The 14,198-nt window shown below is 38.2% G+C and overlaps 1 protein-coding gene across 4 annotated transcripts in view; it reads right to left on the bottom strand.

The window, feature by feature from the left end:
* Window positions 1–941: 941 nt before the first annotated feature.
* The window catches only part of RC3H1 (ring finger and CCCH-type domains 1), a 64,565-nt gene continuing 51,308 nt past the window's right edge, over window positions 942–14,198 (bottom strand). For 3 of the 4 annotated variants that reach the window (XM_063428196.1, XM_063428199.1, XM_063428198.1), the window contains exons 11-20: window positions 13,804–14,018; window positions 11,831–12,198; window positions 10,905–11,072; window positions 10,155–10,307; window positions 7,228–7,441; window positions 6,665–6,755; window positions 5,967–6,075; window positions 5,215–5,391; window positions 3,643–3,752; window positions 942–1,965 (exon numbers count right to left, since the gene is read on the bottom strand). In XM_063428196.1, coding sequence (XP_063284266.1) covers window positions 1,815–1,965; window positions 3,643–3,752; window positions 5,215–5,391; window positions 5,967–6,075; window positions 6,665–6,755; window positions 7,228–7,441; window positions 10,155–10,307; window positions 10,905–11,072; window positions 11,831–12,198; window positions 13,804–14,018 — 1,756 coding nt within the window. In that variant the 3' untranslated portion in view covers window positions 942–1,814. The remainder of the gene's footprint in view (window positions 1,966–3,642; window positions 3,753–5,214; window positions 5,392–5,966; window positions 6,076–6,664; window positions 6,756–7,227; window positions 7,442–10,154; window positions 10,308–10,904; window positions 11,073–11,830; window positions 12,199–13,803; window positions 14,019–14,198) is intronic. The other variant, XM_063428200.1, reaches the window with a different exon arrangement.

Below are 14,198 nucleotides of genomic sequence, written 5' to 3'. Positions count from 1 at the left end.
CCTTAAAACATCATATATATGTATGCATGCATATATATATTATATCTACACACATAAATATATATATAGTTATATATTATCTGTGGTATCTTCTTTTTTTTAAATAAAAGAAAAAAAAAGAAAAGAAAAAAAAAAAAAAAAAAGAGTTAGCTTGAACTCCAAGCCAATATATGTAAATATCAAATGTGTGACCAGCAGGTCCGAAACGTTCAATTTAATTCAATGTGAAACAGTATATTAAACGCGGCGCCACTTCTTGGCAGTAAGAAAGGAAAAAAAAAAAATTTAAACAGGTGCTTTACATCGAGGCACCATCAGTTTGGAAACCTCAACTGGTAGGCAAATGAGGAACCTGAAACCCATATTTATTTTTGTTTCCCACCTTAAAAAAAGGTAGGTGTACTGTAAAATTTTCCTTTAGAAATTCTTTCAAAATAGGATTCGCAGAACGTAACGCTGAGGCGGACACTGACCCAGCAGGAGTTAAAGATTAAGAAAAATCGGAGAGAAGGGGAAAAAATTATAAACAACGAAAAACACTAAGAAAATACAAGAACAAAAAGTAATTAATTCTCGCTTTTACCCCACCATAACGATGTGGGACGATATTACATAGCCAGTTCTCTGCCTTGCAGAAATATATAAGAGAGGATCAGTCTTACTGATGTCAAAGTGACCCTGGAACCCAAGATACATGGAGAACTATGAAATTTCCAAATTAGTGTTTTCATTTAACACAGAGTTAAATATTTACCAATGATTTATTTATTTTATTTTTTTTGCTTGGAATCTGTCCTGATGTCACTACATGATTATGCACATCTTGCACCTTTCTATGTATCAACAGGATATTAAGCTTGGCAAAACAAAAATAAAGCCATTTCTTTGACATATCACTATAATAAAATAGTAAGGATAAGAATTGGATGCAAAATGCAGGTTTGTTATTTTTAAGATGGCATTTCTAAGATGAATTGAGGGTTTTATCTACAACCCCATATTGAATCCTTGAACTGGGCAATGCTACAAGCAGAGGACTGTCATAAAATATGACAGAATGCGTAAGGTGAAACCGTTTGGACAGGAAGTTAAAATCTCCCGTCATCCACGCAGTTGTGCCCATGGCTGAGAATGGGATGCAGCCAATGCTGACCTGGCTATGTAATACCATCCTAATAAAACAAGAAAAAATAAATGTAATCTACAGCAATAAGATCGTACAATTAATCAAACAGAGTATATATATATAATATCTTCCTTTTTTGTCTTTAAAGCCTTGCATCCAAGGCATCAAAAGGTATTAAAATTAAGTTCATTCACAGAACAAAAACAACTAATCTTGAATTGCTTGCAGATACTGCTAATTTTCATCTGTGTCTTTTTATATATATTTTGTATTCCGTATAATTTTTTTTTCTTTTTATTAAAAAAATGTGTTAATGTGAAAATATGTGCAGAGCTTGTTCTTACTAGTGGTGTTTTCAATGCACATCATATATGTAGTCGATCATGCTTCAGGAGAGGGAACAGGAAGGCAAGAGTCACAGATCTCTCCCATAACTGACCCCCAAAACGGGTCATATGAAGTTAGAACACTAAACTAGCCACCAACTGTTGACAACCCTTAACTGCTCAGTTCTCTCTCCAGAAAAACAAAAAGGGCTGTTCAAAAATAATAATAATAATAATAATAATAATTAAAGACAAAGACGCTCTTACACTTTTTTGTCTGCTTCCCACTAAACAAAAACACCTTCAAATAAACGTTTTTTTTTTTTAAAGGGTCAAGTATGTGGGTAAAAAGCCCTCGCTGTTTATGGAGCAGCAGTAGAGTTGACTCCAGTTCTAAGGGGATCATTCTTGTCCCCTCCAGACTGAGGATCTTCTGAAAGATTCAGTGAAGCAGTCTTGTTAGACATTAAGGTGATGTCCTGGGCCAGACCTGATCCATTTGGCACCTCATTGCTGAAAGAAAAAAAGAAGAGAAGAAGAAGAGGAGAGGGAAAAAAAAAAAAAACATGAAAAACAATATAGTAAATAGGGAAACACTTTTTTCTTAACTATTTGCTTCTCTGCTTTGTAATTAAACTAGAGAAAAGTTGCAGTTAAACAATGAATATGAAACGACAGTGACAACTAAAACCCATATTCTAAAAGAAAAACGTTTCTTGTTGATATCCCCACTTTTAGAACAATCATTCAAAAACGCTCTTTACACATAATCTCCATCCATATTGTAAAAAGTCAATTTGTATTTTCTTTTTGGTTGGAAAATAAATAATGAATTAGCTTTTCTACTCAGTATTTCCAGAGGCAGCTTTCTAGAATTTCTCTTTAGGACAGATTATACCCTTGCTATTTACCAGTAGATAAGCTTTTATTAAAATCAGTTGAGATCCAGGAAGAGAGGTCCTAGAAGATGTGTGATGGAGATGAAGTCATAATTCAAAAACTTAAGATTTTACGTTACTCCAAGCACCATGACTACTTCAGTGATTTGAAGTGGGCATGCTGCTTGGAGTTTGTTTGTGCAGTGTTTCACTGAGAAATGCTGCACATAAAGAGATAAAGCCTGGGATGGATAATGTGAATTCTATTTGGCGTGTTGTCAGCACGCTGGTGACATATGACAAACAGTGTGCCTCCTTTACCCCCCAGTCCATTTTCCCTGACTACCATCGCCAGTGAGGGAGAATGACAATGCCGGAGGAGGACTGGGCTGAGCCAGGATAAATGTTTTTTCTTTTATTCCATTTCTTTCTTTCTCGCTCTTTTTTTTTTAAATTATTATTTTAAGAGAGGGAGAGTCACATGACACACTGGTTATTTTGGTTGAAGCAACCCTATAATAGGTTTGAGATAAAACCATTGCAAAATGATCAAGTTATTTTATGCAGTCATTCTAGCAATGAAAAGTTCTACAGTTTGGGTCCTGCAAAAACCATCCCTTCCCTCCCAAAAAACTCTAAAAGGGTCTCTGCTGATATAAACAAACCACTGAATTCGTAATCTATTTGAATCCGTAATCTATATTTTTAACCTAAACTATATTAATTGCATCAATAATCAACATGCCTCATCTTGAAGGGTTACTCCAAGCAGCATAACCACTACAGCTTGCTAGCACCATTCCACGGTAAAGGGGCAAATTGCTTTGCGATGGTTTACACCCTCTTACCTGGGTCCCGCAGACACATGGTGATGGATGTCGATCCCACCATCCATTCATGGGCTGAGAGCGTCAACCAAGCTCTCTCAGCCAATGAATGACAGAATATGCACAAAATTGACATTAACTAGCACAGACTTCTCACTTTGGATTTGATGATGACATTGCCAGAGGTGGTGTTACGCCTCCAACAAAAACATTTAATATCTCTGTAGATGCATTGTTTAAACTAAAATGCTGCACATATAAACCCAAGCACCATGACCACTTCCAATCACTGAAGTGGCCATGATGCTTCGAGCAACCCTTCAAATAGTTACGGTTTTAATCACCCTGTATTTTACAGAACGTAATCCTATTTTTTTTTTTTTTTTTTAATAAATAGTTAAAAAGATAATAAAATATTTGGTGACACATCTCAATACCTGTACTGTGCATCAATGACTTAGGCTTTATTTGTGTCCTAAAACTACCTGAATGTCAGCGGGAGGTCATGCGGCAGAACCTTGGCTTGTTGCTCCAGCTGCCCATTCTCCACTTTGATGGCATCCTGTTTGTTTTTCATACCCAGAGAATGACTCTCCTTTGAAAACAGACAGAGAACATGTCTTACCATACTTGTGTATATATAATTAGGTGTATATACCTAGCTATCTAATGGAAAATAGCAGCAGTGAATAGACAAGAAAAGGGAAGCTCCTAGCTGCAGACTTGTTTAGTTATAAATTCACCCTGGCCATAATAAATAAATAAATCTGTGCAAAAGACTGATGTTTACAGGGATATGAAACAGGCAAGGGGAAATAGAAAATGTACTCAATAATTGTCTAATCAGACTAATTGTCAATGTAACAAGGCTGATTGTTGGTTTTCTAGTGGAAACAATGTGATATAGGTGAATAAAAGTCCAATCGTTTATAGTGCAAACAGATCAGCAAATTAGGACGTAGACACCAATTAGCTTCACGTTTCAACTACTTTGCTGATTAACACTTTCCTAATCAAATGTAACATACTAACCTAATTCATTAGGGATAATAAAAAAAGGCCCAATTTGTAGTTTTAATGGGCTTTACTAAAGAAACATTTTTAAAAAACAGCCACTGTTGTATCTATAGTGCCCAATGTGCTCTGATGCAGCTCCAGAGTAATTTGTCAAACTGTTTTGGAACAAATCAGGTCTTCTGATAGAGAAGCTTGATGTCTCTCTGCTGCTATGCATAGCCGATACCGGCCTGCTCTCTCAGCCAATGAGCATGGCCCTGATTAGCTCAGGGGAACCAATCGGTTTCCACTGCAAGGAGAATCCAGTGGAAGGGGCAGTGGGATTCAGGTAACTTGTGGAAAAAAGTTTGACAAATTAAACTGGAACAGCTCCATGGCACTTCTGGCATCATACGGACTACATCAGGCAGAAGTGGTTATGGCGCTTGGAGTGTTCCTTTAATTCTAACCCACCGCCAAAGGATACAAAAAGTAAGCAGCTATAGGTCAAATATATGTTCCCATTGCAGCAAAACCCTCTAAAAAAACATTTCACTTTGATTTTAATACTTTCAAAACAACTGTAAAAAAAAAAAAAAGTCAACTTATTATATCACTTATGCCGTTTCCACTGAGCGGATCGGTACAGTTTGGAAGGTTTAAAATGGACCAGTCCATTCTGGTGAGCGTTTCCACTGCAAGTCGGACCTTTCAGGGCCATGCGGGGTTTAGAAAAAATGCTCTTCCTGCCCACCATTCAATGGATTGCATAGTAGCTCTGCCCTAACCAAACCGTTCCATTTCTTATGGCCCTACATTTGAAGCAGGACCCTGAATGGATCGGTACGGTTCGCTTGTATGGACCACTTTCATAATGGAAACACTCAAAATAGCGAACAGTACCAAACCGAACCGAACCGATCCGCTCAGTGGAAACGAGGCATTAGCTACCATATCTGCAGTCAGTTTCACATTCAGCAGAATATAACAACTGAAAATAAAATCAAATGGACTAGCAACAGGGCACACTACATTCGTTCAAACATTTTGTTTGCACCTACCAAGCTAAGCTCAAGGGTCCTCTTCCCAATCTCACGCTCTACTTGATGAAGCTCACGGCTCAGCTGTTCACTGGACAACATACTGGAGGACCACTTGGCTGGAGGTGGAGGGGGCGGCTGCTGTGGACTGCCAAGTGAAGATGTCTCTCTCTGCAGCAGCAAGCGGTTACCCGCAGTCTATACATATAAGAATGTAACACATGATTTAAGGGCCAGGTGAGGCAGAGCAGGTACTTGTTGACAGACATGCCAATTCTTTTTTTTCCTTGCCAGGGAGCCTCCATACTTATGTCACAAAGAAAATAGGCTGCTCCTGTCACTGACAGCAAGCCACTGCATAAGGCAGTGGAAAGCTTTTTTTTTTTTTTTTAAATCAATGTAAGGGACACTAGATGGCTCCACATAGCTAGTAGAATCTATAAAAGGGTTTATTTTGCTGTGGTGGTACAGAGAATAAGTGTGCCAGCAACCAGTGATCCTGCAACAGCATGCACATCCTGACTAATCCCAACTGAGGCACAATTACAGATCATTCAGGTATTATCTAAATTTTATATTTTGCTTCTATTATGACGAATGAGAGAAACGCGTGAATGAGACTCTTGCAGACACGTGAATTAGAAGTAATTCAATGGCATGAAAACTTAGACTACAGCAAACCTTTTCAAAATGTACATAAGCACATAAAGAACATACAAATACACACAAAATAATTTTAAAAAGTACAAATCAAACATAAAAAATACACATACATCAATGCCACGCATCTGTGTATGCTGGCTTATTTGCTGGTTCAGCTGCTGAAGTTCCATCCTTAGCTGTTCTCTCTCAGATGTAGGTGAAGGTTTGGACATTCTTTCTCTGCAAGGATACGAAGCATTCCAATTTTTGATATACTGCATCACAATCCACTCAGGATCACTTTACACGTGGTGATAAGACATCAAGAGCAAAATTTTGGTCGATTATCTCACCAAAATACTGTGCTCTCTGAGACCATCTGATTTTACTCAGCTATTTTATGGAAGCGCATCTAGTGGCTGTCTACTACTATAAAAGCCTTAAAACCGAAAACTCTTTTTAAATGCATTTCCAGAGTAAATATTTGTGAACTAGGTGTGGTGATAGCCATGTTTTAAAAAATGTATTTTTTTTTTTTTTTTTAAAGAAAACCGAAAAAGCACCGCTTAAAAAAAAAAAAAAAAAAAAATGATATAAAAAATATAAAACAAAACAATCCCACACATATGTGTGATGTAAAACATTAGGGATAGAAACAGAAATTATACATTGAGAAACAATTTTAAAGTTTAAAAACAATATGTACATCATCTGCAAAATATATATAGCACAAAAATAAATAAAATAAATAAAATAGTGGCTAGGAACGCAAAGGGCCACAAGAATAAACAAGGGATTGGTTCAAGTTTCATTTTTACGTGGTTCTTACCTCTCACTCAAATGTCCCTGAGAAGAAATGTTTTGATGGTGTGGGTACTGAGGAGATCCCAAACTGCTGGGATTACTATATAAACTGTATTCTGGAAAGATAAAAATAAATAAATAAATAATAATCAAAGAAGGTACTCAAATTAAATACAAAAAACAAAACAAAAAAAAACTACAGAACTTCATTCACAAGTAATCCTAACCATTAATTTGATAACTTTAAAATGTGCAGAAGTGAGGTGGGGTCCATTTACCAGTTTGATTGAGCACTAAATAGGAGTTTCTGTGCGATAGGATGAAGAGAAAGATAAGGGGATTCTATAAGCTAGATATGCTTTGCAATGCAATATGAAGGCATGTGTATAAATGTTAAGGGGGAAGTGGTTACAAAAGAGTTTATTAGGCATATTTTGCTAGTAACATGAGAAAACATTAACGGATGTCACTCACTATTAGCGTACTAGCATAAAGAAAAAGGAATTAAATATATTAAAAAAGTGAAGGAAATTAGCTAGTTTTGCATGAAGTATTACTTCTCCCTTCTATATAGTATTGTAAACACACCAGAGATGCTGGATTTGGCAGCAGCACCTTGGGAGGCCAGTGTTGGCTGCATGGGTCCTGGTGTCTGATACATGGTCTTAGTGGTGCGGGAAATGGCACCAAAGCGAGACACTGTGGGTCGGTCACCAAAGGGTATGAGATCGTCCTCCCCCGCTTCGGTTGCTCTGCGTTGTAGCTCAATTCGCTGGTCCCTTAGGGCTTTGCTTTCAACATTCTGCAAAAAAAAAAAAAAGTGACAGTTTACTTAACTGAACGATCACGTCTCTGGAAATTACACTGTTGAATAAAATAATGAAATTACTTATTTTCACGCAATACTCCATTTTCTTTGAAATACATATAAAAGGCTAAGTGTACTTGGTGTGAGACCATGCTCAGTGCTTATTGAAAACCACATGGCAAAAAACTAAAGTATGTTTTAATAAAAACACGCTACAATAATGCCAACATCAAATACATCAAAATCAGAAACTAAAATACTGAACGTACTGAAAACTAATCTTTGGAACCTTTGCGTTCTTAAATAATTATGAATTATAATTACCAAGTCTGAAACATTGTACACTGTAAAACACAAACATTATTTCTATAAATTGTACTATATTTCTTAATGGGATACTATAGTCACCAGAACAACTACAACTTTTCCAATGGAATAGCCTGCCTACTCCCATCAGACTCTCCCCTAGTCTTCAATCGTTTAAGAAGTGCCTTAAAACCCATCTCTTTAACCCCTTAAGGACACATGACATGTGTCAAATATCATGATTCCCTTTTATTCCAGAAGTTTGGTCCTTAAGGGGTTAAGAAAGCTTATGTCCTCCCAGAGTAACCTACCTCACATACCTGTCTCTTGCTCTCTCCTATAGGGCAGCACTCTACTCTCTCATCCAGCTCTGCTTCACTCCCACCTTATTTGACTGATATTTCCTGTCATAACGTGTCTTATACCCCACCTAATATAGACTGTAAGCTCATTTGAGCAGGGTCCTCTTCAACCTATTGTTCCTGTAAGTTTTCTTGTAATTGTCCTATTTATAGTTACATCCCCCCTCTCATTATATTGTAAAGCGCTACGGAATCTGTTGGCGCTATATAAATGGCAATAATAACTTAATGTAGTTGTGCTGGTGTGTATCCATACCCCTGCAGGCTTTTTGCAGTAAACACTGTGTTTCCAGAGAAAATGCAGTGTTTGCATTGCAGCCTAGGGACACCTCCAGTGACCACACTAGAGGTGCTTCCTGGGACAGTGCTGCACATGCAATGTCTCCACCATCTGCATGGAGACACTAAACAGTCCTCATATAGATGCATTGATTCAATGCATTTCTAGGAGGAGATTAAGATTGGCCAGGGCGGTGTTTTGTTCTACCCCCATTCCTGCCTCCTTGGCTGAGATCATCCACCAGAATTGACAATATCAGCCAATCACAATGCTTTCCTATGGTAAAGCATTGTGATTGGCTGAGATCATCGCTTCTGATTAGGTCATCCAAAGACAATACAATATTTATGGGGACTATTTAGTGATTGTAACACTAAAGTATCAGGAATACATGTTTGTTTACCTATAGTGTTCCTTTAATGATGATTTCGGAGTTATGGGTAAGAGGATACATATCAGATATGTAGAAAAGACACACACAGAAACCAGACAATGCAAAACAGTATTGATTTACCAGAGGACATGGTTCATACTAAGATTCAGGCACCCTTTTGACCATTATGTACCAATTGTCATTCTTATGTAATTTGAGGAAACCTGGTTCCTGGATTGCTTTATAATTTCTATATAAGGTAAATTCAGTCAGAATAAAATGCATATTCTTTATTTTAGTTATATTAAGAAGTCACAACAAACACAATATCACAAACCTTGCCTTGCAGGGACCTACTGATGTTTGGGTGTAATTTACTACAGGAAAGGGAACAAATAAAAGAAATACAAATTAAAGGTATACTCTAAGCCAGGGGTAGGCACTCCAGATCCTGTGGACTACATCTCCCCTGATGCTTTACCAGCATTATGGCTGCAAGAGTATTATGAGAGATGTAGTCCATAACATCAGTAGTGCCAAAGGTTGCCTTCCCCTGCTCTAAACAATAAAACAACTTTACCTTAATGAAGCAGTTTTAGTGTATATATCATGCCCCTGTTCAATTCTCTGACATTTAGGAGTTACATTACTTGTGTCTGCAGCCCTAGCCATACCTACCCTGGCATTGACTAACAATCTCCATTAAAAAAAGTTTTATTTTTACAGCGCAGGGTTATTAACATTAGAAGTTTTTATCTCCTGTTCTGTCCATTAAACTTAAATCACACACATGAGGCCGCTGTCGCTTCTAGCATGCAATTAAAGCAGGAGGTAAGACATTCTAAATGAAAACACACTGTATAATAAAAGAATGTTTTAAAAATGTAGCTTTTTTTCAGGAGTTGTGTAGGGAAGACATGTGAGTCACAGCCAGGGGAGATGAAGTGAGTTGATTCATAAATGGCAGATAATTGAGCATGATCCATACTACAAAACCACTTTATTAAGCTCATGTTTTGTTGCTTAGAGTTCCTTTAAATAAGTGGAGGTTAATCTATTCTACCTGGACACTGTTTACCAATAATCATCATCTGAGCTGGCCTGTGCTACTCTTAAAAATGGATTCCTGAACCACAAGTTAAATTTAGCAGAGGAGGATGCATTTTAAAAACATGTGGGACCACAAAGAGTCTGCATGAGAAATACATGCAAATCTAAAGGTTTGGCTACTGATAATATCAGAAACATAAAACAATAGTAGGTGTAGCGAACAACCATCAGCATCAAAGATTATAAATATTTTATTCAAACAGACATTATTTTGGCCACAAAGGACTAACAATGAATAGAGAAAAGTACCACCCTCTGACTTCTATTTCCACTTACTGCTACTTCCATGCTGCCTCCTGCCGAAACGTCTTTGGGTTTGGCGTCTTTGGTTCCAATATAGGAGCCGATGGTGTCACAAGACCAGGGAGAGTACTGGCTATAGTCATTTCCTTTGTACTTTCCAGATACTTTCAGGTCCTCATCAAGGTACTAAGAAAATAGGAAAACAACAAACCTGAATTTCATTTTTAACAAAGGATGCAAATTGATTTTGTTGGCATTCACAAATTGTGGCCAATTAGCAGCAGTCTCAGTTTGTTCATGCAGCATGTCACACATTAACAGCCAGCCACAAAGATAATATTGGGAACATTCATAACATGTTACAAACAAGTTTAAGATGAACACACAGCATTCGTGTTTCTCACATGGGTGTTTTTTTCCATGAACCATTAAGATCAAATGAACCAAGGAGATAAATGCTACACATGGTTTTGAGAGCAAAACTACACAAATTAAGATATGATTTGCAGATCCAAGGAATAAAATAAATATGCTAATTAGAAGCATGTGATAAAACAAAAGTTGTTTGCAATACGAGAAAATGCAAAAAAGGATCTCCCACTCTTTCCAAATAAATGTTAAAAAGCACACAGCGGAGGGCTGAATCAATTAATTATTATTTTTAACATTATGGAGATAAAGATTATACTCTCTTTTCTGTTTAGGACGTCTAATCATGATTCCTTATCTGCCATGCTAGTCTGTTCCATGCAGTTCTCTTAGCACAAACTGGAGTCAATTTACCTCATCTGAATGGAAGGGATGAGAAAGTGTAGGTGATGGTGCAAATGGTGGAGGAGAGATCACTTTCCTTTCCTCTAGTTGAGCCATGATCTCCCTACGACGGCGGTGAAGGTCGTCCAGGCTAGGATGAGGCTGAGATGGGTGCTGAGGAGGCAAGTTATAGTGCTCCTGAAATTTAAAATGTATAGGTTGGTTAGGTCTCATTTCTGCATTTTTTTAAATACTAAAGTATTATAAAACATGTTATTTGAGGTTTACATAATTAAAAAAAACATCCTGATATAAATACAAAACATGGTGGGTTTTTAATGATTTTTCTCGGGTGGGTAAATTTTCCAAAGTGCTGTGGCCTGGTCCAAAGTTGCAACTGTGAAGATAACATGGAAATTTCTAAAGCACAGCTTGTTGCATACATCTTGCATCACCAAGAAGATTCGTGTATCAACAATAACATTCAATGGCTGAAAAATGTAATGCAGACAAACACCTATTAAACTAGTCAATTTCCATAACCTGTCTTTATGAAAAATGAACACATTAGGATTAGTCATAACTAGAGACATGAGTGGGCCAGGAATCCTGGTAAGCAGGGCGAAGGAAAGTGGCACTTCCATCCTGGTAAGCAGGGCGAAGGAAAGTGGCACTTCCATCCTGGTAAGCAGGGCGAAGGAAAGTGGCACTTCCATCCTGGTAAGCAGGGCGAAGGAAAGTGGCACTTCCATCCTGGTAAGCAGGGCGAAGGAAAGTGGCACTTCCTACCAAGGTCAAACATACTAATACGTTTGTGTCTATCCCCTTAAGAAAATGCAATAGAATTACAGATTTTAATAAAAACTTTTGCAAAATTAGCTCACATTAACAGAACATTTACAGCACACTTTCCAGCTCTAAACGGAGATTCCCCAAAGTACTGTGGAAAAACATACCCTATGATATGATGGTCTTATTTGTGGGTGTGGAGATACTGGATAGTAGCCTTCTACAGACTGGTATCTCTCTCTGGTTTCTGGCACATATGGAGACACGGCAGTAGGTGGCCCTGGACTTGCACGCACCAGTTCCTCTCTTTGATAAGACTGGGCATTAGAAGGATAAACTCGACGCCCATCGTAGTGTGGAGGGTACATTGGCTGACTCATGGGAGGATACTGCTGGGTAGGAGTGCCATATTGGGTACTGACCACCCTGTCCGGTAAGTAGGGGGCATAATGATCCAAATAGGTTTGGGCTGGCTCTGAGGCAGAAGATGGAGGTCTGATGAAACGTGAAACTGACTGAGTTGGGTAATAGACATCTGAAATAAATCAAACTCAGAGGTGAGAAAAAGAAAAATGAAAAACAAAAAAACATACTATTAACTCATGATTAAAATGCCTCCTTTAATCAAACCACCACACACTGTTTTCTGAAAATATAGCATTACAGCATTGGTTTCAAATGTGGAATAACTTATTTAGAACAGGAGTTGATGTGCCAGAGTGTTTTGTTTTAATTACTCTACATATATGATGTGGATTAAAACATAAAATTGTTGTTAGAGGGCTTTAAATTTCCACTCAACACTGGGAAGTAACTTTTAAGGCAGAATTTAACTTCTAAGCTTGAAGATACATTTTATAAGAGTGTATTCAACATTAATAAAGTATAGATGTAACAGTAAATGTTTAGGGTACTGCACTCCCCCTGCCTCCCGTCCTCCAGACATAGAATAAATGAAAAGTAAAAAACAAAAACAAAAAACAATGAGACAGCCACTAGAGGCTGGATTACCCTAGTGTAAACATAGCCGTTTCTCTGAAACTGCTATGTTTATAGAAGAAAGGGTTAATCCTAGCTGGACCTGGCACCCAGACCACTTCATTAAGCTGAAGTGGTCTGGGTGCCTATAGTGGTCCTTTAAAACCACTAACAGAAAAAATGGGCAAGCGAAAAGACCTGGGTGACTTTGACAAGAGCCACATAGTGATAGATAGACGATGGGTCAGAGCATTTCCAAAACGGCCAGTCTTGTGGGGTGTATCCAGCCTGCAGTTATTAGTACATACACAAAGTGTTGAAAGGAAGGACAGCCAGTAAAAAAGCATCATAATCATGGGTCATGCAGTTGAGCAACTGTGGGATGTGCTGGAACAAAACGCCAAAACCATGAAGGGCCCAACTCGCATCTAGCAGAACTTAAAAGATCTGCTGCTCACGTCATGGTGCTAGATACTACAGGACACATTCAGAGGTCTTGTGGAGTCCCTGCCTTGACGCATCACAGCTGTTTTGGCAGCACAAGGGGGACATACACCATAGTAGGCTGGTGGTTTTAATGCTGTGGCTGATCAGTATACTTTCCAAAAGCCCCAAATCAAGGGTTCTGTCAAATCTCCCAGGCTTGTTCCCTGATGTCCTGCATCTGGGGACATCAGGGAAAGGTGCCCATATAAGTGTTAGTGCATCAATAGAAACAATCACACAGTAAAGAATATTCTCAGGACCCTCAGGTCAAGCTCAAAGAGCTTCAATGGCATTTTGGGTGGTGAAGCTTGCTACAGCAACGGTTAGATAGTTTGCCATGCACACACTGCAGACACTTTTCATTCAGGTTCAACCAACACATAGACAGACCTTCTCTTTCACTACTGTCACTGCGCCTTCTGGCACAGCCTCCTACCCGTTCCTTCTCTACACCTCCAAATGTATTGATGTAGGACAATGTGCAGTTTCACACATGAACTTAATCAGCAAGGTGCAGGTAAAGGGAGATAAAAGAGTGCATATAGAAATGGTGCTTCAATGACTGCTGAAACCGAATTAATTAGACCTCATAATAGATCTGCATTGCTGCTCCACTAAGAGTCATGTAACACAGTAATGAAAAAGGACGTTATAAATAGAAAATGAGATTAATTACTTTGAGGGTAGGTAGCTTCAAATGGGGGGCCACTTCCACGAGGATCTTGGTATAGTATATCAGTCTGTGGAGGAGCATAGATTTGGGAGCTCCGTGGCACCATCTGGTACTGTTTAGACACAGGCAGTTGTTGCATATCTCCAGAAACACGAGGAGGTTGTTGGTGGGAATTGCCAGGTAAGGTAGCAATGGGAGTTTTCGGAACAGAATCCAATCTGGAGCAGATTAAGAAAAACAAAACAGGTCTTGATTATCCAACGATTACAACAAGAAGCCAAATTTCTGTAATGTGTGTAAATAAAAGTTAACTGCATGCAATGTAATCTATCGGTTCATTTGGTATGAACAGTGCTAAAAGTTGTGTATGCACACTCTAAACATTGATTTATCAAATA

The sequence above is a fragment of the Pelobates fuscus genome, chromosome 7 (assembly GCF_036172605.1).
Source record: "Pelobates fuscus isolate aPelFus1 chromosome 7, aPelFus1.pri, whole genome shotgun sequence".
Classification (NCBI taxonomy): domain Eukaryota; kingdom Metazoa; phylum Chordata; class Amphibia; order Anura; family Pelobatidae; genus Pelobates; species Pelobates fuscus.
The sequence above is the reverse complement of the archived record's forward strand: the minus strand, read 5'-3'. Positions and strand labels throughout refer to the sequence as shown.